This window comes from Vigna radiata, chromosome 7 (genome assembly GCF_000741045.1).
Source record: "Vigna radiata var. radiata cultivar VC1973A chromosome 7, Vradiata_ver6, whole genome shotgun sequence".
NCBI classification, from domain to species: Eukaryota; Viridiplantae; Streptophyta; class Magnoliopsida; order Fabales; family Fabaceae; genus Vigna; species Vigna radiata.
The window spans coordinates 46962479-46983994 of record NC_028357.1 but is presented as its reverse complement, the minus strand read 5'-3'; the positions used below and the strand labels follow the sequence as shown (position 1 = coordinate 46983994).

The following is a 21516-nucleotide window of genomic DNA, read 5'->3' as shown; positions in this document are numbered from 1 at the left end:
AATTTAAGGACTAATTCATTTTTATGGTGAAAAATAAATAAGCCCTAAAAATCTTGGAACATTTGTTCCAGAAGTCTTATTTTTAAAAACCATATCCTAAAATACATTTCAGAAATTCTGATATTCTGAGTTTTTTTTTTTTTTCTGGAAAGCTTGTTCTTGGAAATTTTCTAAATAGATAATCTAAAAGTCACTTTTACAAAAGATAAAATGTTATTTTGAAAATTTGTGAGGTTTTGCAAGGAAATTGTGGTGGTGCAGGAAGTAAAAGCCACATCTTGGAACTTGGATGACAATTTCTACACTGAGACAGACAGGACACTTGCCTTAACCCCTAACTGCTGGCTTAATCACGCAATCTAAGTCCCAACTTCTCCAACTAAAAGGAGATACGAAATATGTTTTAGAATTAAAAAAAATAATAGACAATCCAATAAAGATTCATAGACAATCCAAAAACCCAGTAGGGAATATGTTTTAGAATTAAAAAAAAAAAAAAAACTTTGCTTTTTAGTCTGATTCTACCTTTCTTTCCTAGATTGTTCTCCCTCTGCTACCAAGAAAAAGAAGAAAAGGGTTATGCTTTGGCTTGGTGTCACACAATGAGTTTAGGAATCCAGTGCTTTGTTTACTCTAAATGCAATTCTTTACGTAACTTTCTATTGAATAAAAGGACATCATTTTCTCTCCACTTTGTTTAATATATTCCATTCTACTCAGAATAATCATCTTCATATAGGTGAGTGTTGGGACAAAGGATACTCAGAAAAGCATAGGTAGCATGGGATTCAAACATTTTAGTACGTGTTTTTTGTTAGCACTATGCATTCTAAGCCAAGGTTTGGCAATGGGTGTTCATGGCTTTGCTTGCAACTGGGGAACGCGTTTAACACATCCTCTTCCACCTCAAATAACTGTGAAACTTATGAGAGACAATGGATTCAAGCAAGTTAAGCTATTTGAGGCTGATCCTGCTGCATTGAAGGCTCTTGGAAATTCTGGCATTCAAGTAATGGTTGGCATACCAAACGACCTCTTAGCTACCCTTGCTGGCAGTGTCGATGCTGCCATTGCATGGGTCAACCAAAACGTATCCAACTACATATCCAAAAATGGGGTTGATATAAGGTTATACAACTACACCACCTCTTTCTTTCAATGCTTTTTTCTCTTCTCTTAAACTTTTCACGGCATGTTTAACAAGTGTTTGAAAAATTATTCCTAGGTATGTTGCTGTGGGAAATGAAGCATTTCTGAAAACATACAATGGTCGGTTTGTGAATTCAACTTTTCCAGCAATCCAGAACATTCAAGCAGCCCTTATAAAAGCAGGATTAGGCAGGCAAGTGAAGGTGACGACCCCTTTAAACGCAGATGTGTATCAAAGTGACAGTGGTCTTCCATCAGGGGGAAACTTCAGGCCTGATATTCATGACCAAATGATCTCCATAATAAAGTTCCTGAGCCAAAATGGTGGCCCTCTAACCTTCAACATCTACCCATTCCTCAGCCTTGATGCTGATCCTCACTTCCCAAAAGAGTTTGCGTTCTTTGATGGCTCAGCTGCCCCTGTGGTTGATGGCTCCATAACTTACACCAATGTGTTTGATGCAAACTATGACACACTCATCACAGCACTTGAGAAGAATGGTTTTGGCCAAATGCCTGTCATAATTGGAGAGGTTGGGTGGCCAACAGATGGAACAGCCAATGCCAACATAAAGAATGCTCAAAGGTTCAACCAAGGCCTAATCGATCGCATTGTGAAAAGGCAAGGAAGTCCCAAAAGGCCAACCCCACCTGATATCTACTTGTTTGGATTCATAGATGAGGATGCCAAGAGCATTGAGCCTGGCCCTTTTGAGAGGCACTGGGGTGTCTTCAACTTTGATGGTTCCATCAAATACCCCTTAAATCTTGGTGGCGGAAAACAGCTAGTTGCTGCAAGAGGGGTCAGGTATTTGCCAAAACAATGGTGCGTCATGTCAACTCAAGCAAATGTTCAAGACCCTACTGCTTTTTCTGAAAGCATGAGCAAAGCATGCACATATGCTGATTGCACACCTCTCTCTCCCGGAGGATCTTGCAGTGGATTAGACATAAGAGGCAATGCTTCATATGCTTTCAACATGTACTATCAGACCATGGATCAACGCAAAGGTTCATGCAATTTCAATGGTCTCTCTGTCATCACTAACATCAACCCTTCACCCCCTCAGAGTTCTTGCCAGTTCAAGATCATGATCGATCTGGGCAAGCATGAAAAGAAGTCCACTACTCCTTCCGATGCACCAAAAATTAAACTCAACTCAATGATCATGCTCCTGTCAAGCTTCATTTTCACTATGTTGTTGTTGCTTCGTGTATAGGTTTTTTCATTGCTCTTCTGCAGAGATTCACAACTCCACGCCACCAATTTTTTTCTTTATTCATTTAATTATTTTCCTCTGTCTCTGTATATTATATCACTTTCGAGTAGATTTTCACTCTTGTACATGATCAATGAATGAATAAAATTGATCTCGTTCTTCAAGTTGAACCAATTTTTATTCCCCGAACAACCTGTTACTATCGCAGTTTTTTCAGTCTGGATATTTCCATTCTGCAACTTAATCTGTAAAACAAGTTCAGAATTCAGTGTTAGATAATAGCTTTTCCGATGCTTAAGATTTCGAAATCTCCAAAGTTGTTTCATTTTTCCAATTGTTGTCATTAGTTTTAATATCTAATGTTTAATAAATATCTAGCATATACTTGTGTGATATTTGCATGCATGTTAGTGCATATAGTCAACAATAACATGTTAACTGAACCAAATTTACCTATCAAAAGTTTATATAACCTTTGGTTTTGTTCATTACAATCAGTTACGATGGTCAAACTTCCCAATTCAGTTTTAAACCGTTACAATTTTAAGATTTGGGGTAGATAAAATTAATTATTCTCAATTAACTTTTTTGTGAGTATATACTCAATTTATTATATTATCAATGAGTTTCAGTGCTGTCAAAATGAGTTATAACCCGTGAGCTAACTTGGTTGACCAAGGGTTTGAGTGTTCACCGGTTAAATCCGTGGTGAGTCGGTTTGGTTCGTCAACCCACTTAATTTAATTTAATTATTTATTATTTTATGCTTCAATATTACTAGTTAGCATTTTTTCTTTATATTATAGATGATGATGAGAAAGAACATATTTCAAGAGAGAAAAATATTATACATTTATTTATTCAAGACTTTAATATTATAAATAGACAAGTGACACAGAAATTATCAATTTTAAAAACTTATTTATTCGCCTTTTGTACATGTTTTTGCATTACACTTGGATTGTATGATACTTATTTTTATTTATGTTGAATTTTTTTTTTGAGTTTAACATCATTTTAGTGTGACGTTTATTTATATTTTGAATTAAAAAAATTATAATTTTTTATTTACAAAAAACTTATAATTAAATGAGGGGTGTTGCTCCTTCCACCTCCGCACCTGCACCTCCCCACTATTTTAATTTATTTTAAAAATATTCTACATCTCCCCACTATTTTCTTTTATTCCAAAAATACCCTACACCTCTCCATTATCCTTAACAATCTTTCTCTTTCCCTCTCTACAGTAATGGAGCATTTACATGACTCATTAATGAAGCATTTATATGACTCAAATTTGAACTTGTGATATATTTTTTTAAATAAGTTTGATTTAATCTTAGTTTTGCTGTTTTAATATATTTTTTCTTTTCAAATTACTTAATAAATGGTAAAATTTTGTTCTAAATTTCTAGAAAAATGTTTATATATGTGTGTGTTTTTTTTTACAAATAATATCTATAATTTTTAACATTATATTATGTTTTAACTCACCGACATGTTTGACTCAAATAACTTGAATAAAATATTTAATTTATTAGATAAATAATATAAAAATATTATTAATTATTTAAAATATAAAAAAAAGTTATTTGTTAAAGATTTAGAATTTATTTAATTATTTCTTTATTATAAAGTTAGTATATAATAATAATAATAATATATCATTATTTACTATTAATATTATTATGTTTATTATTTTGTATTTGCATCTAACTTTTAATTTTATAAAATGGAAATGGTAATTTTATATTTTGTAGTATATCATAAATTCAAATTTGAATCATGCGAGAGAGAAAGGGAAAGATGGTTGAGGATAGTGGGGAGGTGTAAGATACTTTTATAATAAAAAAAATAGTGAAAATGTGTAGAATATTTTTGAAATAAATTAAAATAGTGGGGAGGTGCAAGACCCACTTGGGGAGGTGGAGGGAGCAACACCCTTAAATGAGTCAGTGAGCCAAACCACTTAACCCATCAACCCGTGGTGGGTTGGGCCGGGTTCGAATTTTTTCAGCTCGCTAATAAGTAAACTTAGTTGGATTGGCTCACTAAGTTACCAACCTATAGTGAATCGGACTGGGTCGAGTCGAGTTACCCGTTTTGATAACTCTACCAATATATCATTCCATTTCAATATTTATAAAGTAAAAAGTCGTTTAATCCTATATTTGATTTTAGAGAATTTTTCTCATTAATATTTTTTTACTATTTCAACTAATTAATTTTTATAAAAATTGATAATAAAAAAATATAATATTATAAAATATTTAATATTAAAATAATGTTATTTATTTAATATTAAATATTTAAAAAATAAGTTATGTTGACATAAATTTTAAATTAGAATATCAAATAGTAATTGAATAAAAGTAACATATATTTTGATTGGAAATACTTTACTGAGATATTATGATAAGTTATAGATCGAGTTTTAAAAGTAAGAATTTAATTCAATTATTTTAATAATACTAAGAATTTATAAATTTAATAAATTTACTATAAATATCGATTTGTGAGTAGAGAGTATTTGTACAAAATAGAGATCATATTTTCTCCACATTTAAAACGAGAGAAACATATATAACTTGAAATCCGAAAAAATAATCTTTCACAAATTTTTTTTCTAAATTTGAATTGTATCATTTTCTTTTTTATTTTAAAAATATTTTTATATTTTAAATTTTTGTTCTCACTACTTTTTTAATTTTTTTTCTGTAAATATTTGAAGATCCACGTCAATTATAAAGAGGATGAAACTATAACAAACAAATGAAATACAAGTGTAACAAAATTGAGTTTTCTTTTTTAGTAAAATGAAAGAAGATGAAGAATTCTTAGAGCCATAAACAAAAAATAAAAATTCGTAAAAAATTATTAAAAGCCATAAACAAAATAAACAGATATGTGAGTGAAAAAAAAAATGATTTAAGGAAATAAAACATAGTGGCATCAGAACACAATGATGAGTGTAATTTGGTAGGTGCATCATGGACCCCACCGACTTGGATGGCCCAAACAACTTGCACCACAATAAAGAGAGCCCAAAACATAGAAAATGTGAACAAAACAAACTTTTTCAAAAAAATTAATCTAAATAAAAAGTTGGTAGAAAATAAAGAGTGAAGATGGCTAACAGCATCCCGATTTTGTTGTACGAAAAGAAGGAGACGAGAGAAGAATCGAAAATGATGCCCAAATTTCCGTGTTAACCACAATTAACTTTCCTCCATTATTCAGCTTTTCCTTTAAATTTTCCTTTCTATCATCCAAAAATCAATCTATTGCAGAGTCTTAGATTCGATGCATGTTTTATCTGTTTCTGCATGTCCAATGCTTCATTCTAACGTACAAAACCACAGTTTTGAATCTGAATAATTCTTAAACAACACTGAGAGATCAGAAGTAATAAAATCACCCATATGCAAAGGTTCTTCATTTTGTTCCTGTATATTTAGTCCCATCGAAGTTTCTTCATCTGGGTGTTTGTTTATTGGATCCGGGGCATTGTAAGATTTGATCTTTTCACGCATCATATGGTTATCGAACATTGCCATTTTCTGGGTAATTGGGAATGATTGCCTAAGGTTTCACACTCCCGTTTCTAGGGTTTATATCGGTTGTGTTTGGAGGATACTCTTTTGACTCCAAAACAATCTGACCGCGAAAAGATCGGTTCTTGGTGGTCGCAGTGTTCAATTCAATAAGTACTGGGATCGATTCTTTTTTGGAGGGAATATTTTCTTTTTAGCTTTGAGATTTATCCGTTTAATATTTTCTTTATTTTTCTTTTCATGGTGATGCTAGAATATCATAGCAAGATTCTGGTGTTATTATGTTTAGATTAAAGAACTGTGAAGGCCCTGTGCGGTTCTTGTATCAGCAAGCTCGGCATCACCCTCACCATAACAATCTCATGGCTTATTTAGTAGGTTTCGATCCTTGCTCCCACTTGAGCAGGGCCTTTTCGCAGTACCCTTCTATCTCTTCTTCTGATCGTGGCTGCTATCTGTCTTTCCCACTTCTCCATAAACTTGTTTATGCAAATGTTTTTGGGGTTAGAAGAAGCATTGGTTTTGGTCGTAGAGGTTGTGGCTTTGATAGTAGTGGTAGTTGTAGTGGTAATGGTGATAGGATCTTTGTGAGGGCTAAGGCAAGGTCCCGTGGCTTTGCATCGAATCGTCGCCAGCCGATGTTGGCTGATTTGGAGAAAAGGAATTCTGTTAAGAGTGATGAATCTGATGCTACTTTGGTTAAGATTGATGACGGATCTATAAATGGAAGTCCTGCTAAACCTCCTTGTTTCAATGATCACCGATTGTCCCAGAAACTTGTTGTTGCCGTTGATGTTGATGAGGGTATGTATATAAGTGCGCATGCTTGTGGCACTCTTTTTATTATATTATGGTGTTTCTTACTTAGAGTTTTATATGTTGTGTCATTTAACTTATTCTTATGAATTAAGTAGACTTAGTGCAGAATCTTGACTATGTTCCAATCCTTTAAAAATGTAAGGAGTATTGCTTTACTGGATTTCATTTCCTCTGTGTTTTTTTTTTTTTTTTTTAATTTGTTTCAAACATAAACATATAATTGAAGAAATAAAAGTCAAAGTCCCCTCTGCAGGTGAATGAACTGGTCAGATTATATCTTGAATTGTTCAAAGCTTCACCCATATCACATGTGTATTTGCTTGAATCTAACTTGTTCAATATGTGGGTTTGAGCATTCTTTTTCGCCATGCGATTGAGATAAAATAAAATATAAGGAAATTATTGTCTCAATTTGTTAAATAGAACTCATTAACTTGTTGGAAACTGTTTGAATTGTGCAGTGACCAGAGATTCTATGATAGGAGATAAGGAAGGAAGATTCTTTTGTCATTGATTAATACATTAACCCCCTTTTTTAGGCTGTGTAATGATCTCTTTTAATATGCAACAGTTTGGAGTGCGATGGCTTGCCTAAAATTATAGATATTCTCTTTTAAATAGAATCCATTGTAGATTGACTAATATGTATTTTTATTCTTGGATTATCCACTTGTGTTCTGATGTTTACCCCATATAAACAGTATTAGGAAACTTCGTTTCAGCTCTCAACAAGTTCATTGCAGATCGATATTCATCAAATTATTCAGTTTCCGAATATCATGTGTACGAGTTTTGTAAGGTACTAGTGGCTGCTTCAGTAATTATATATTTTGATGACAAGTAATGGAAATTTACCAATTTTTTTGTTGGAATTAAATATCAATAATATTAAGTTACAACAACTTGAATGTTCTTTCAGAGGCTCCTTTATACCCCCATTCATCAATCTTTTATATGATTATGTAGCATTAGAAGTGACTGCCAATTATTTAGATTTGGCGTATTTGTGTTGCATTGGTTTTGTTTGCTGTTAATACTTTGGAATGTAATGTTATATACATCAAAATGATTGGTCTGTTAGCTTGGGACTTCAGAAAATCACAATTTGTTTTAGTTTCTTCTTTATTTTATCAATATATTATGGGTAGGGGGCTCCCTTTTCATAATGAGATGGAGCATCATTGATAATAATTATAGACACTTCTTGCAATCTCTTTAGCCCATTGTATTGCTGGAAATTTGTCTGTTTGTGGAGTCTGATATGCACCCTTCATTTCTGTTGCAGATATGGAATTGTTCACGTGATGAAGGTAACTAACCGTGTATCTGTCATATTTTCACTTCTCATTATGTGAATGGTTTTGCTATTCCATTTATTTTGAAAATATTTTGAACCTAAACCATTTTATTCTCATTTGATTTTCATCAAACACGTGGATTGAAGTATCTCTTGTTTTGAAATCCAGGTGATCTTTCTTGAGTTTGCATTCCCTGTAAATCTAGTTACTAAATGCATCAAATTCTGATTGTTTTCTTTCCTGATTAGCTTATTATTGAGGAGCAAGCTTAATGTGTAGTCATTGAACAACTTAAACTGGATTTTAATGGTGAGGCCAAATGTTTTTGCCATGTATTTTCATGGGGTACCATGCTATGGGCAACCAACCAACCTTCCAACTTTTTTTGGAAGTAAAAAAGTATTTCAGATATTTTGGCAACTAAGCGAAAGCAAGCTGTTCAATATTTTTACCATGTTTCTGATATAGAAATCTAATGAATTCTTTTAACTCCTCTTTTAACCTTCCCGATGACCAATGGAGTGGTTGAAAATAATTTTTTGTTCTGCAGCTGACATCCGTGTACATGAATTTTTTAAGACACCATATTTCAAGTCAGGGATCCACCCTCTTCCAGGTGCTCATACGGCTCTTCAGAAGTTATCAAGATTTTGTAGCCTATCAGTTGTAACGTATGCTTTTATATTGAATATTTTTTCACACTGTAAAGGAATCTTGGCAGCATTGACTAACTACAGCTATTGTCATATGATCAGTTCACGGCAGAATGCAATTAAGGATCACACAATCGAGTGGATAGAGAAGAATTTTCCTGGACTGTTCCATGAGATTCACTTTGGTAACCACTTTGCTCTTGATGGCGTGTCAAGACCAAAGTCAGAAATTTGTAGGTAAGTCCCTTAATTCTATTTGATTATTTTCTACTTTCTTTCTCAGCATTAAATCTAGTTCATGTCCAAACACAAAAATATGTGATTTGAAATGTCTGTTTAGTGATAGATTTGCATTGGCAGGTCCTTAAATGCCAAGGTTCTTATCGATGATAACCCTCGATATGCCATAGAGTGTGCTAATGTTGGAATTAGAGTCCTGCTTTTTGATTATGAAAATTCATATCCTTGGTGCAAGAGCGAGTCTACGGAAGAACACCCTCTGGTGACCAAAGTAAAGAATTGGGAAGAAGTCGAACAACAATTAATGTCATTGATTGCCTCTTAGACTTTAAATCCTATCACAAGAATTTCTGGAAAATCACCCTTTCTACATTAAGTTCTGGACTTTTTGTTAGAAACATGTTATATATATAATTGAAGACGTGGCTGCAAGAAGACCACCTAGAGATAGTAATAGGATTTTTCCATTTTGAGCAACTTGAATGAAGATTGGAATAGGAAGTTGTTCATTTTGGTGGAATTTACCAGGCTAAGATTGGTTTAGACCCTCTATCAATGTTGGAGGGAAATCTAGATAATTTTTCTTATGCGATCCTACATTTAATCTTAACTATCAAATTGTATGATCTCTGGTATTGAACAATGATTATACATGAAATACAAGTGCAAAACCTCAGGGGTTTTAATCATTTGATTATTCTTTTAAATTTAAAACTGAATTTTTAATTCCTTTGTTTTTTTTTAAAGGTCACTCAAATTTATAAGTAATTTATATTATAATTTTCTGTAGTTATGTTATTTAAAAGTTGGTTAATATACTAATAATGTGTTTTCAAGTAGTTTTATAAATAAATTTGTCATTCTTAAAATCTCAAAATTTAGATTAGTGAATAATATTTTAAAATAAGTTGTGTTAACTTTAAACCATAAAAATACAATCAAAATCAAACATAGTGTATGCACACTTCAGCCATAACTTGATTTAAACCCTAGAAAACACGACGTAAATCTTACCTAACCTGTGTGATTAGGAATACGAAAATAAAAGAAAACGACAATCAATTGAAAAATTAAATAAAAATGATTATTTAATACAACAAAAGATAGAGAAATGAGATGAAAGTGGATGTTGCAACTTCAAAATCACTGCCATCATTACTTGATGAATTAAGAGAAAATGTATATATAAATAACCTTAATCTTAATATTTAAGCAACTTGGATTTTTAAATATACTAAAATAATGAAAGAAAAATCAATTGCAAGAGCTTTTTTGTTTTATTCTATTTGGTGGATTTTAAAACTACTATAAAATATATTTTAGAACATTACTCGTTAATCTAAATTTTAGAAATTTAAGATTATCAGAAAATACACTGTTACATATGTTAGTAGGCTTTTAAACATCCATTGTGACAACTAGAATAAACTACTTTCAAAATAAGGAGACTAGATTGTTTTAAATTTGGAGCCTAAAAATAATTTTAAATATAAGGAACCAAAAAATTGAATTTTAAATTTAGATACTGAAAGAATAAAATAATATTTTAACAATGCAATTGTGTGGCTAAATTCCACGTAATTGCTCACATGACACCCGTCATTTATCTCAACAAATTGTTAAAGCTTGGAGAGAGAATTTATAATAATATAGTTCTGGAAATTAAAAACATAATTAAATTAATATATTAATAATATAGTTCCGTTGACACCTACTAACATTTATTCTAGAATCATACTTCAGGATTGGTAGAATGGAGTGCTGCAATTGAAATTGGTATCAGCTTCTGTAGAAGTGCTTTTAGCTGAGATGCTACGATCTGCTGCATTTCTGACACTGATATATATCTTATTCGCATCCAACATTGCACGGTAGACACTGATATATACCTCTTTAGATATGCAAATTACTCCGTCTCTTCAATCAACTTTATGCCATAAGCTTCTATAATATCCAGTGCTGCAAAGTCCACAGTATAAAACTTCTTCAACATATGCATCATTTTAGCAATAATCAATGACAGAATATTCATCTGACGCAAAGAAACTTTCCTAAAATTCAAATTACGCAACTTTCTGCAATTCTATGACCATGTGACTGCCAAGTATGCTGATTATGCAAGCCAGATAAACTAGATTAACAAATGAACAACAAAACCAAGGTATCATGGTTCACCTGGAGTGTATACTTCAGGTTCTATTGGCCTCAAAACTCCTCTTGTCTGAATTTTGTTTGTCAATAAGAGCTGCAAAAAAGAAAATATAATTCACTAACAGCTTTTGCTTGGAATACAGCACAAGAATAGAAAGGGATGGAAAGTACCAGAGCTCCAACAGCAGCTGGAATACCAACAGTAAGAGCCATGGCAGTTGTGGTGTTTCCATTGACAGTCTTCCCAAATTCAAGTAAAGTAGCTCTATGTTTCTCTGTCTTTTGGCTATCTGGGTATTCTATTTCCACTTCATGGTGCAAAAGCACCATGTCCTGCTTACAAACCAAGTAAAAGTTTAAGGTACTGATACTAAATGTAGGCTTTATTAAGTAAATAAGTTACTTTAGCAGTATGTAATGTGATATGCGGATGGAAATACCATGTTTTGCTGGATTTTGGAAGAAATTACATTAAGCAGTCATTTTTTTGTTGTTCCAGCATTTGTGATTTTTAATAAATTTCAATCAATAGAGAAAAGTGTATTAAAGAAAAATTGTGCTGCTAGCATTTGTTTATAACAGAAACATACCTTTTCTTGGCTAGTGTATGATAACCTCTCCTCCATGCGGAAACGAGCAACATCAAAAGCACTTTTGCAGAAAGCAGGGATTTCTGTTTGCTCAAGAAGTCCCAAGAATCTATATGAAAAAATACAGTGAGGTTAAGACAACAATTTTCCAAATGAAATTACAAGAGGAGGGTAAAGGGTATACATGATTGTCTTTGCTGTCTTCTTTGCAGTTCTTGAATCTTTGCAATGCCCTTGTGTCGATATTCGTTCTATGATGTCATTCTCTCCTATTATTGGTCCATCTAGATCTGCATTAACAACTTTCAGAAGTTCAAATAAGAATTCTCTGAAAGTTGGTCTCTGTTCATCCGTTAGCAACGAATGAACTTCATCGTTAAATAACCCAATCCTAGACAGTGTTCCCATGATCTCACTAAATCCTGCATACCAAGTTACTACCAGTAAGTTTCAGAAAGATCTAACAAACCATAAATGTACAAACACACAAAGGTATCGACTGCTGCGAAATATTAGCCTGAAAAGTAAGAGAAACAGTTGTAGATCGTGCCTTCGTAGCGGAGGGTTCCACGGAAAACGGTTGATGCTTCAGAAGCTATTCCATATAAATCCCCATAAAGTAGTGAATTACGATTTGGGAGACATTCCAAAGAAAAAGCAGGAAGTTCTGGGAGCCGTAGTCTTGTTGCTGAATCATAAAGATCGTTCCCTGTTCAGAAACCAAGAGTGGAAAAAATGAAGTCACCTTCAAAATCATACATGCAGTACATAATCCAAATGATTAAAAGCTTACCGTCAATATGTACAGTTTCACCAGCCCATTTGTAGGTGGCAGGATTGCGCCCAGCTCGGATGGCCCCTGCAGGATTCCAACTGAAATAATGGATAACCAATGAGTTCTTCTAAATACAGTCATAAAAAAAAAAAATAATAACTGAATAATGAAAATGACAATGACCTACCACAGTTAAAGGGTAGCAAGATGAAATACTACAAACATAGTTTAAAAGCAGAGCTTTGGAAACTTATGCTAACATCCATACGGACATTTGTCCCAAAAAACGTTCATGTGATATAGTTCATACAAACATTGATTCCAAGTCAAAATATTTTGTTGTGTGATCTCTTGGGATCATTCACTGGGTAGTTTTACTAATGTTGGATGCAAAAAAGAGAAGACTCATGTTAGAGGGAAACTCTCTGCTGCCTATGTCTTGTACTGTAATTTTGGCCTAAACCATACCATTTCCAATCACAAATACACTAATCAGCGTGCTTACTCTTGAGTTTGACAAAAGACATTCCGAGAAGTACCTGAATTTATATCCTAATGGATTGTTAGCAGCTTCAGGTGATGGAAGTCCACCGCAATAAGAAGTGAAAGACTTTACTTTACCCTTCCGTGCATGAGCTTGGTTGATCATCTTCATTGCCATCATATGATCTAGTTCATCAAACAAATACCCATTTTAGTTGGAAATAGGTGAAGCTTCTAAAATTTTCATACACTGGTTTCAGCCAATGTTTTGCGATAAAAAGAAGTAAATAAGTGTGTCTGAAGGGTTTCCCCTAATCACAAACTGTCCTATAATAAATGTTTTGATAATATTGTGATTAGTCAACAATGTAAATACTTTTACACTTATAGTGGATGTCTATTAATCTCAAAGAAATTCCAGTCATCCATCCATTCTGGAAATAACCATAAGCAATACGTAAAATGGTGAAAAGCCGAGAGCACAAATTTCAAGAGAATATCTGAGAAGTGAGACCAATAACTCAAAAACTAATTTTATACCAAGTACGAAAACCAGATGCACTATTACAATGAACTATGTTATGTTGCAAAAGTCCCAGAAACAATCAATAATTATCAGAATAAGTCTTACCAATCCCTGGGTCCAACCCCATCTCTCCAAGAATTGTTATACCAGCCTCTTTAGCCTTATCATCTAGCATTGACAAGGAGCTATCAACATAGCTAGCAGTGACAAGATGTTTTTTCAGCTGCATTAAGGAACAGATTCTTTACTAAATCCAGAACAAAGAAAGAATAGTTAAAAAGAACCAATACTGACCTACAATTCTTACCAAAAAACAAATTGGCATAGAAGTTATTTTTGAGAATCAGGAATTAAAGAAAGCATTGTTTACAAAGGATCAGTAAGTTCCTATACTTTCATGACCACTTTTACTTTTACCCACAGTTGACCGATCTTTAACTTGATTTGTGTATTAATTCAAGAATTGACTTCAACCCTCATCACAAATTCATTACTTTCAACATTGTTGCAGTCTTGACCTATGATTTATCCTAGATATGCTTTGTCCAAAATCTTGCCATTTTATTTTATTTTTTCTGAATACAATGTTAAACTACGACATAAAATAATGTGAAGCACCTCAATGCAAGCATTTGCTACGATAATGTGACAACTAGGGGGCAGCAGACTTATAACAACGTCAACCTGCAGAAAGAAAATAAAACAAAATGTTAAAGATAAGGCTGCTAAAGCTATCAAGGCCATAAGAACACAACATAGATCACATTGAATGATGTTCAAGGTGGAAAATTCAAAATTTTAATTAAATTTATTGGTTAATTAAGATATACGCAAAATTTAGTTGGCAAGAGACAAACGCACCTGTGATATGTATTTACACAAACCCTCTTGATCCATCACATCAAGCTGGATTCCGGTTACATTTGGAATGCCCTCAACTATCTGAATTGATATTCTAATGTCAAATCTAGGAGAAATCAAGAAATAGTTATGTGAAAGCAAAATATCAATCAAAATACCTGCTCTGCATCCTTCAGGTACAGAGATCCCACAATGACTTCTACCTCAGTTTGGCATTCAAAATCATCTTCCAACAATGCTTTATACCATTCACTCGATGATGGCCTTCCAAATGAGGATAGCATTACAGCAGCTGGTTGACAAACCCGACCAGCACCAAGAATTAAAACCTCAGCCTTCCTTTTGGAACCCAACTCCTTCACTGTGCCATTCTCTTCTACTTTACCAAGCGTAAGAGAAATTTTACTGGAATCTTGATTTGAAAATCTATCATTTTCAGTTCGTTTAGCAATAGCAGTTAAAGAATCAATTATTTGATCCAGAACAGCCCTATCATCTGCACCAACCTATTCAGAACCCAAAATGTCAAAACCTCATTCATTGTTGTAAATTTACTAGGTTGGCGCAAAAGTCATAGTTTAAAATGTAATTTCAACAAAAAAAAATGATAGAAAACATTGCACACAAGGACATACAGCTAGACCTGACATTAAAAAGAATTGACACCCCTCAAAATGGGGTTGAAACATCTAACACAAGACAAGTTACAATGTTCTCCAGAATGTGAAACAAGGTATGATGAGTGGGAAAACTATCCTTTCTTATAGTGAATTACTTAGGATCTGGTACCCTTCCTGTTGAGAAAATCATCATTACCTTAAGTTGAACAATGAAAGACATCCCATCATTACAAATAAAGTGTTTGTAACCATATTTAACAAGTCTTAGAGAAAAGAAATTGAATTATTTAGTTTTATACTATTATACATCAAAATGAAGAGAAACAACATTTTCAAAAGGGAGATAATATTTCAGTTCGAAATACAGGACTACTTACTTCAAGTTCAGAGAACGATACAGCCTTAACACTCTGACCCACATGGCAGTTGACTAAGTGGAAGGAGCCTCCTGCAGCTTCAATAATATCTAAGGCCTCGTTTATCAGAAATTGATCAAATAAGTGACCACTCAGAGATACCTGCCAATGTTCAGTAATTTCAATGAAGATTAACTAACAACTAATAGGATTATTGATTTGTTGCACTTAGCCTGGTTTTAGGTGTCATTAGTTGCAGAATTAGTTTCTTAGCTTTATTTCTATTTGTTTTATGCATTGATATCTTCGTATGTGCAAAAACATTTTAGAGTAAAATTAAAGATGTCTTGAATTCTTGTAGGAGGTGCAAGGGTATGCAAAAGCATGCACGGTTGTACACAAGCTAAGGTAAGTATGTAGGGTTCCAACAATAGATAAAATATTTGAAGCTGAAGAACGCACCGAAATATTGTACTTTCTTTTGTTAGATAGGGTGTTTTCTGAGTTTTCCGATGCTTCCCTGCAAACCAAAAGGACAGAATGTCCCTGTTATAATATGTGGGAAAATAACAAGAAACTATAAAAAGTGGCACATGATTCAACAAAATGAATGACGAAAATGATATTACAAAGAATGAAATATAGAGGAGACACGTACTCTGAATCAGAATGCCGCATGCGTGGAATATAATCATACAAGGAGGTTAGAACTCCTTTATGGGCAATGCAAGCTCTCTTTAAGTGAGCAGGCAAATTTGTAATGTCCGTAGCCAGAGCCAAATTCACGACAAATTGGGAAAGTATGTTTCCAAAATGTTGAGAGGCCTAGCCATAATAAAATTGCATATTTGATACATTCTCCATTCCAAAATACTATTCTCTTATAGAATAGAAGCATAGTAATTAGCAAATAAAAAGGAACCTACCTCCTTTGCAAATTCTGTTGGAAGAATGTCAACAGCTAAACATATCACGCCATCGCCGTCCATATCATCATGGTAGGAATTTGTTATCGGATCATACCTAACAAAAATGTTTACAGATTACATCATACTTGGAAAAAAAACTGTCATGTAATGTAAATATATGCGATTGAACTGAAAGTTATATGATAATGTAAGCCAAGATAATATTTCAGCATAGCATCTACTACAATTTTTTATAGCTTCTAAAACACACAATCAAGTACTATATGGTATTTCATCCTTCATTGGGATTATCCTTTTTCTTTTATATGGACCAACATATGGAGCTAGAAAGACATATTTTATGCTTTTTTTGTGACATAAGTAGGGATATACTGTGTTGTGCATAATGAAGCATTTTGCTAAGGCCTCATGGTAAATAAAATCCAAGCTTTTATGATTAACAGAGGTAGAACAACAGCAGCATGTACATTTGTCTGAACTTCCAAACAAAGCATTACCAGAAGCAGAAAAGGGTACTTTGACAAAGAATCTTATATTTGTGTGTCTTTTTTTTTTCATTTATTCCTAGCTTGTTTTAAGCAGAATATATGACCATGAAGAGTAGATTATGCTATTCATAATATCAACTTGGGCCATATACATTTCTTAACATTTGTTATCAATGCAAAGTGCTTGAAATAATCCGATATTATGAACTCTGAAGCATAACTCTCTTTCTAGGATAAATTTCGTGTTAGAGTGGTGTAGATGAGACTAAAAGTAAATTAATTTCCCAGACTAGTTACATTTTATACCTGAAAAAGGGTGAATCAATTGAGGTAGTATGGTTAACAAACTCAAGTGAGCCTCCTATATCGCATGTAATGTCTGCTATTCCCACAAGGGGGCACCCTTGGCTCATTAAGTCTTGCATCTGCTTATAGCTCAACAATTGAGGAAATCTTTTCTCCCAATACATGCAATTGACTAAGACAAGTAAATGTGAGTATTAATAAAAAAAAACTCAGTTTATAAAGAAACATTTTATGAGATCAGAATTACTAATATATGGTGAAACTTGAAAACTACTAAAATTCTTCATGATATCGTAACATGTGAATTAGATATATCTTCATGGAAGAACAAAAAATACCAGGTAAAATTTAATTGTATCAAGAAACATTTCAGGCCAGGGTATCGGAAAAGGAGTTGTTAATATATGGTGAGTGGTGAGCTAAGTCAAGACTTGTTGAAAATCCACTTTATCTACATACATCCTCAACAATGAAAAGCATTTTAAGAGGAGGTTTTGTTTAGCATTTCTTTCTGATATATGAGAAAGAAAATTTCAAAATATCAGGAACTAGAAATCTTAAAGACTTCAAATCTTTTTATTTAAATTGTAGCATATAATTTTCTCCAATATCAGTACTCGGAAACAAGTACGAAGGGACCTACCAATAACAGATGCATATGGTGCTACTTTTTCATGGAAAGTGGGATTGTAATGCTCAGGATGTGCATAGTAGTCTGCCTGAAATTATTATATCATGTTAGTGTATTAGTTATAGATAATAAAAAAAATTGTTACATTAAAATAATAGAAATAGAGAAAGAAGAATAGCATTTGCTGAACATCATATGTTAATGCATAATATGGACCATTTCGTATATATTAATCTAATAATGATTACATGGGCCTTATCTCCCCTTACTAATATATATTTACAATGAAACCAGATTTACCTAAAGAAATTGTACATTGAACTTGAACAAAGGTCAATTGCATATCCAACAACAAAATAAAGAATATTCAATAGAAAAATAGAAGAGAGTTTGAATGAGAAGAGTTAAGTGTGCTTCCACAAGTTTCAAGAAATCATGTCCAAAGTTTATTTTTCTTGTCAGAATGTCATGAACAATCCATAAGGATGCAAAGGGAAATGCTAATTGCAGTACTTACAATTGATAGCACCTCAATTGTGCATAGCACCTCAATTGTGCTCTTGTAAAATGAAAAAACTTAGACTTAATGTCTTCTTACTTTATAGAATAGTGAGGAATTTTTAAAATTACTTTTCCACTGCAATAGCATGATGGTTTTGAATTTTTACATTCCTTCTGAAATGGCTTCCAAATCACACATGCTACATTGCTATAAAATGGGAAATTGTTGTTTTTAAGATCATTTAAAGGTTATCATAGATTTGAAGTATTCATCTTTTCCATATCTGAAAAACCATGCCAAAGTAACCCTTCATATTTTATTTTGTTGCTTATGTTGAAATAACCCTTCATATGAATAATGTGAGTCAGAACAGGTTTCAGATTCCAAATAACATGTCAATTATTTTGCTACTTATGAAAGACCTATTTTAGCAGGAAAGTAGATTATGAGATCCAAAAACTCAAGATCAAGGTCAACTAACTTTATCAAACACTTTTGTGGGATCTTTGGGTTCAACCATGTCTTGGGCAGTCACCACACAACCATAAACTTGGAAAGCTCTTTTTGAAGCGTGCCTTGGTTGATTTGTGTCCTGTTAAACAAATTATATTCAGAGCAAAGTATAAGACGTTTGCTAGACATCTCTAAAGCAACAATAACAGCTATTGACATTTCAAGATTCTATCAATTTATTTTTTAATCAAATTTGAACTTGAACGCATTGTAATTTCACTTATTTATAACTGTAATAGATGTTTTGTATACACTTGTTTTATTTTTATACTATCATTACTGCGATGAATTTCTAGCAAAGTTTTGCATTCTTTATCTCTTTACACTACCCTAACTTTTTTGAAATTTCACAATAGTAACTGCAGACTAAAGAAAATAATAGAAACTTGAAAATACATCTTCTCCAGGTGTCACATTATGCATCCTGATTATGAGAAACTTAAATGTGTTACCCTGTAACCATGTTGTCTCAACTTAGCAAAGCACTTACCTTATTTATTATCTAAAATTTTAATGAACCTTAATCTTGTACTGCATTGAAAACTGTCAAAGTTACAGGAAAAAAGGGTTCTATAATTGAGTGATAAAACTCTGAATCATCATTATGCTATGATATGAAACAGACATACTAATGGCTTCTTTACGTTGATAATCTAGGACAAGCACAAGTGCAGTACAACTAACACAAGCTGAAGCTAGAAACACTCTTAGCACCCTAATGCAACAAGAATTGAACAGAAAATTACCGTTCTGTGGAGGTCACTTAGTCTAGATGGATCTACGAATGTATGAGGAAGGAGCCTAAATATCTCTTTTGCACCAGAACAAACTACAAGAAAGGAAGAAATCAAAAGTTAGCATAAGCCTTACTTTTCGACACTCATTGTGCTAACGTAAATGGGATTTCAGAAAGGATGGGACATAAAAATAATGTATCATTTTTGCTAACACCATACCGTTTCCTGAACCAGTAAATACAAAAACCAGGGGACAAATCCCCAATGGCAATCCCTGTGTAGCAATTTCTTCACCAACAGAAATCACAGCAGCCTTAGCAGCAGCCAGGGAAGGGTACATGTAAGATGATCCCAGTGACAAGAAAGGTGTTGAGTATCCAAGACTTAGAAACCCTGGAACAAAAAAACAGATAAGATGCATAGTTTGAAATCAAACTCTAGACAATGCCATTCAACATGGATACCATAAACTAAAACAGGTACAATTAGAAACTTACGCTGTCCTAACCCACGCAAGAAATCAATCATTCCAACTCTACCAGCAAATTTCCCAAATGCAAGTAACCTTTTCCCATTGTCCCCAACAATTAACTCATAGTCAAATAACGATGCCCTCTCGGCTAGAATCTGAGCTTGTGGAGGAAAATAACAAAAACAAGTTAGAAGTGCCAGGAAACCGCAACAAAAATTGAAGCCATGCTTCAAACATGATAAATTCTATAGGTTGAATTACACTCTTGGTTCCTATACACTGCCAGAAATTCATCTGTGTTGCATGTAGAAGAGTAAAACTTAAAATGAAGAAAACAACAGAGAAAAACTGAATAGTTGAACCACCTTATCGAGCAAAGGCATGTTCTCTTTCTGTGCTTTATGGGTATGGGAGAAGAAGGCATAAGCTCTATCTGGCAATATCATTTCCAGCTGCAAGAAAGTCATGTACATGATTACAAGTCTCATATCAACTGAACAGACTCTAGCAGGAAAATAATAATTTAAAAAAGAAAGAAATATGAACCTTTGGTTGCTTAATGCCAAGGATGAGACCACATTGTGACAGGTCTTGTGATATTTCAGCGCCAACTTCTTCATAGAGAGCATCATGGTGAATTCTCTTAGTGGAAGGCTGCACAATGATTCTAGAAACACCTGTTCCACCATGAAGTAATCGAGCACAGTGTGATGGTGTCAAAGGTGCCCTTCTTTCCCATTTATTCACAGATTCTGCCAATATCCCAACAACCCCGTTCCCAAGCATGATCCTTTTACCTGTTTCAACACACCCAAAGGTCCGAACTCTTCATCCATTCACAACATAACTCAAAAGAAACGCATGCTTTAATCAATTTCCTTATCATATTCATAAATAACTAAATAATTAAAGCTTACCCCAATATCAGCAGTTGAACACGTTTTTGCAATGGATTATGATTGAAACTGAGTTAAATAAGAGAAAAGATGAGGAACAAACAACAATAAGAGAAGTGGTTGTGATTTCTGACAGGATGTCTGTGTTTGTATTTGCCAAATCAATATGAAAGGTGGATTGAGTTGAAGGTGTTTTTGAACTATTACGAGAACTTGAACCGAAAATAAACACGTACCAAGTTGTCAAGTTCCTTCTTTGGTTGAGGTAATGTCAGCAAAACAATATTGTAAGTTACAACAAATCTGGTGACATTTAAAAGGTTGAATTGCGACATTGGAGGTGTCCTACGCTAGCAGAGTTAGGCACATACTACATTTTAAGAATGGGAAGTGGATCCTACTCTTTTCCTACGTTGTCATCTTCTGTTTGTTTTTTTATTCTAAATTAGCATGGTCTTATCTAAATTCCCAAATAAAGAACAAACAATGTGCATAACATGTTCATATTAACCTCGTGAGGGACCGTGACTCCTCAGACAAAGGAAAATAATAAATAGAAATGGTTGGAGATCCATGCTGACGCCACGTGTTACCAAACATACATCCATACGTAACGTAATCATTCACTGAAGTTGAAAAACATGATCTGGATAAACACCTGACGTGTATTTCATAAAATAGCACACTGATAAAACAAGCAACAACATTTTTAAAATAAATTTCCTCCTAAATATTCATAAAATCAAT

At 33.3% G+C, this 21516-nt stretch overlaps 3 protein-coding genes across 4 annotated transcripts; 2 read left to right on the top strand and 1 right to left on the bottom strand.

The window, feature by feature from the left end:
* The first annotated feature begins 703 nt into the window (after positions 1-703).
* LOC106767537 (glucan endo-1,3-beta-glucosidase 5) lies at positions 704-2535 on the top strand. Its single transcript, XM_014652457.2, has 2 exons — positions 704-1128; positions 1226-2535. Exons 1-2 carry the CDS (start codon positions 782-784, stop codon positions 2367-2369), a joined length of 1491 nt encoding a protein of 496 aa, XP_014507943.1. The 5' UTR covers positions 704-781; the 3' UTR covers positions 2370-2535.
* A 2922-nt stretch (positions 2536-5457) lies between these two features.
* Positions 5458-9622, top strand: LOC106769242. Its single transcript, XM_014654774.2, has 6 exons — positions 5458-6727; positions 7444-7541; positions 8028-8052; positions 8591-8711; positions 8796-8930; positions 9054-9622. The coding sequence occupies exons 1-6, from the start codon at positions 6205-6207 to the stop codon at positions 9256-9258; spliced, it is 1107 nt and encodes a 368-aa protein (XP_014510260.1). The 5' UTR covers positions 5458-6204; the 3' UTR covers positions 9259-9622.
* An 837-nt stretch (positions 9623-10459) lies between these two features.
* LOC106769194 (alpha-aminoadipic semialdehyde synthase) lies at positions 10460-21145 on the bottom strand. Of its 2 annotated transcripts, XM_014654704.2 has the most exons (26): positions 21006-21145; positions 20791-20838; positions 20420-20670; positions 20239-20325; positions 19899-20028; positions 19621-19794; positions 19411-19493; positions 18633-18743; positions 17662-17737; positions 17019-17190; positions 16222-16318; positions 15954-16120; positions 15758-15815; positions 15317-15457; positions 14478-14825; positions 14320-14400; positions 14077-14142; positions 13564-13681; positions 12989-13118; positions 12468-12547; positions 12225-12383; positions 11859-12096; positions 11675-11783; positions 11256-11417; positions 11109-11178; positions 10460-10892 (listed from the first exon to the last, which is right to left on the bottom strand). In XM_014654704.2, the coding sequence occupies exons 3-26, from the start codon at positions 20657-20659 to the stop codon at positions 10840-10842; spliced, it is 3150 nt and encodes a 1049-aa protein (XP_014510190.1). In that variant the 5' UTR covers positions 20660-20670; positions 20791-20838; positions 21006-21145; the 3' UTR covers positions 10460-10839. The 2 variants fall into 2 exon arrangements, with proteins under 2 accessions (XP_014510190.1, XP_022639710.1); XM_022783989.1 differs by having other exon boundaries at positions 20791-21145.
* Between the last annotated feature and the right edge of the window lie 371 nt (positions 21146-21516).

What these genes read in the sequence shown, in the direction of transcription:
- LOC106769242 (XM_014654774.2), top strand. Translation starts at nt 6,205, where the DNA reads ATGTTTAGATTAAAGAACTGTGAAGGCCCTGTGCGGTTCTTGTATCAG. An exon ending in GAATTGTTCACGTGATGAAG is followed by an intron (nt 8,053 to 8,590) that starts GTAACTAACCGT and finishes TTTGTTCTGCAG; the next exon opens with CTGACATCCGTGTACATGAA. An exon ending in CCAAAGTCAGAAATTTGTAG is followed by an intron (nt 8,931 to 9,053) that starts GTAAGTCCCTTA and finishes TTGCATTGGCAG; the next exon opens with GTCCTTAAATGCCAAGGTTC.
- LOC106769194 (XM_022783989.1), bottom strand. Translation starts at nt 20,659, where the DNA reads ATGCTTGGGAACGGGGTTGTTGGGATATTGGCAGAATCTGTGAATAAA. An exon ending in TGGAACCCTCCGCTACGAAG is followed by an intron (nt 12,097 to 12,224) that starts GCACGATCTACA and finishes CTTGGTATGCAG; the next exon opens with GATTTAGTGAGATCATGGGA. An exon ending in CAGCTGCTGTTGGAGCTCTG is followed by an intron (nt 11,179 to 11,255) that starts GTACTTTCCATC and finishes TCTTTTTTGCAG; the next exon opens with CTCTTATTGACAAACAAAAT.
- LOC106767537 (XM_014652457.2), top strand. Translation starts at nt 782, where the DNA reads ATGGGATTCAAACATTTTAGTACGTGTTTTTTGTTAGCACTATGCATT. An exon ending in AAAAATGGGGTTGATATAAG is followed by an intron (nt 1,129 to 1,225) that starts GTTATACAACTA and finishes AATTATTCCTAG; the next exon opens with GTATGTTGCTGTGGGAAATG.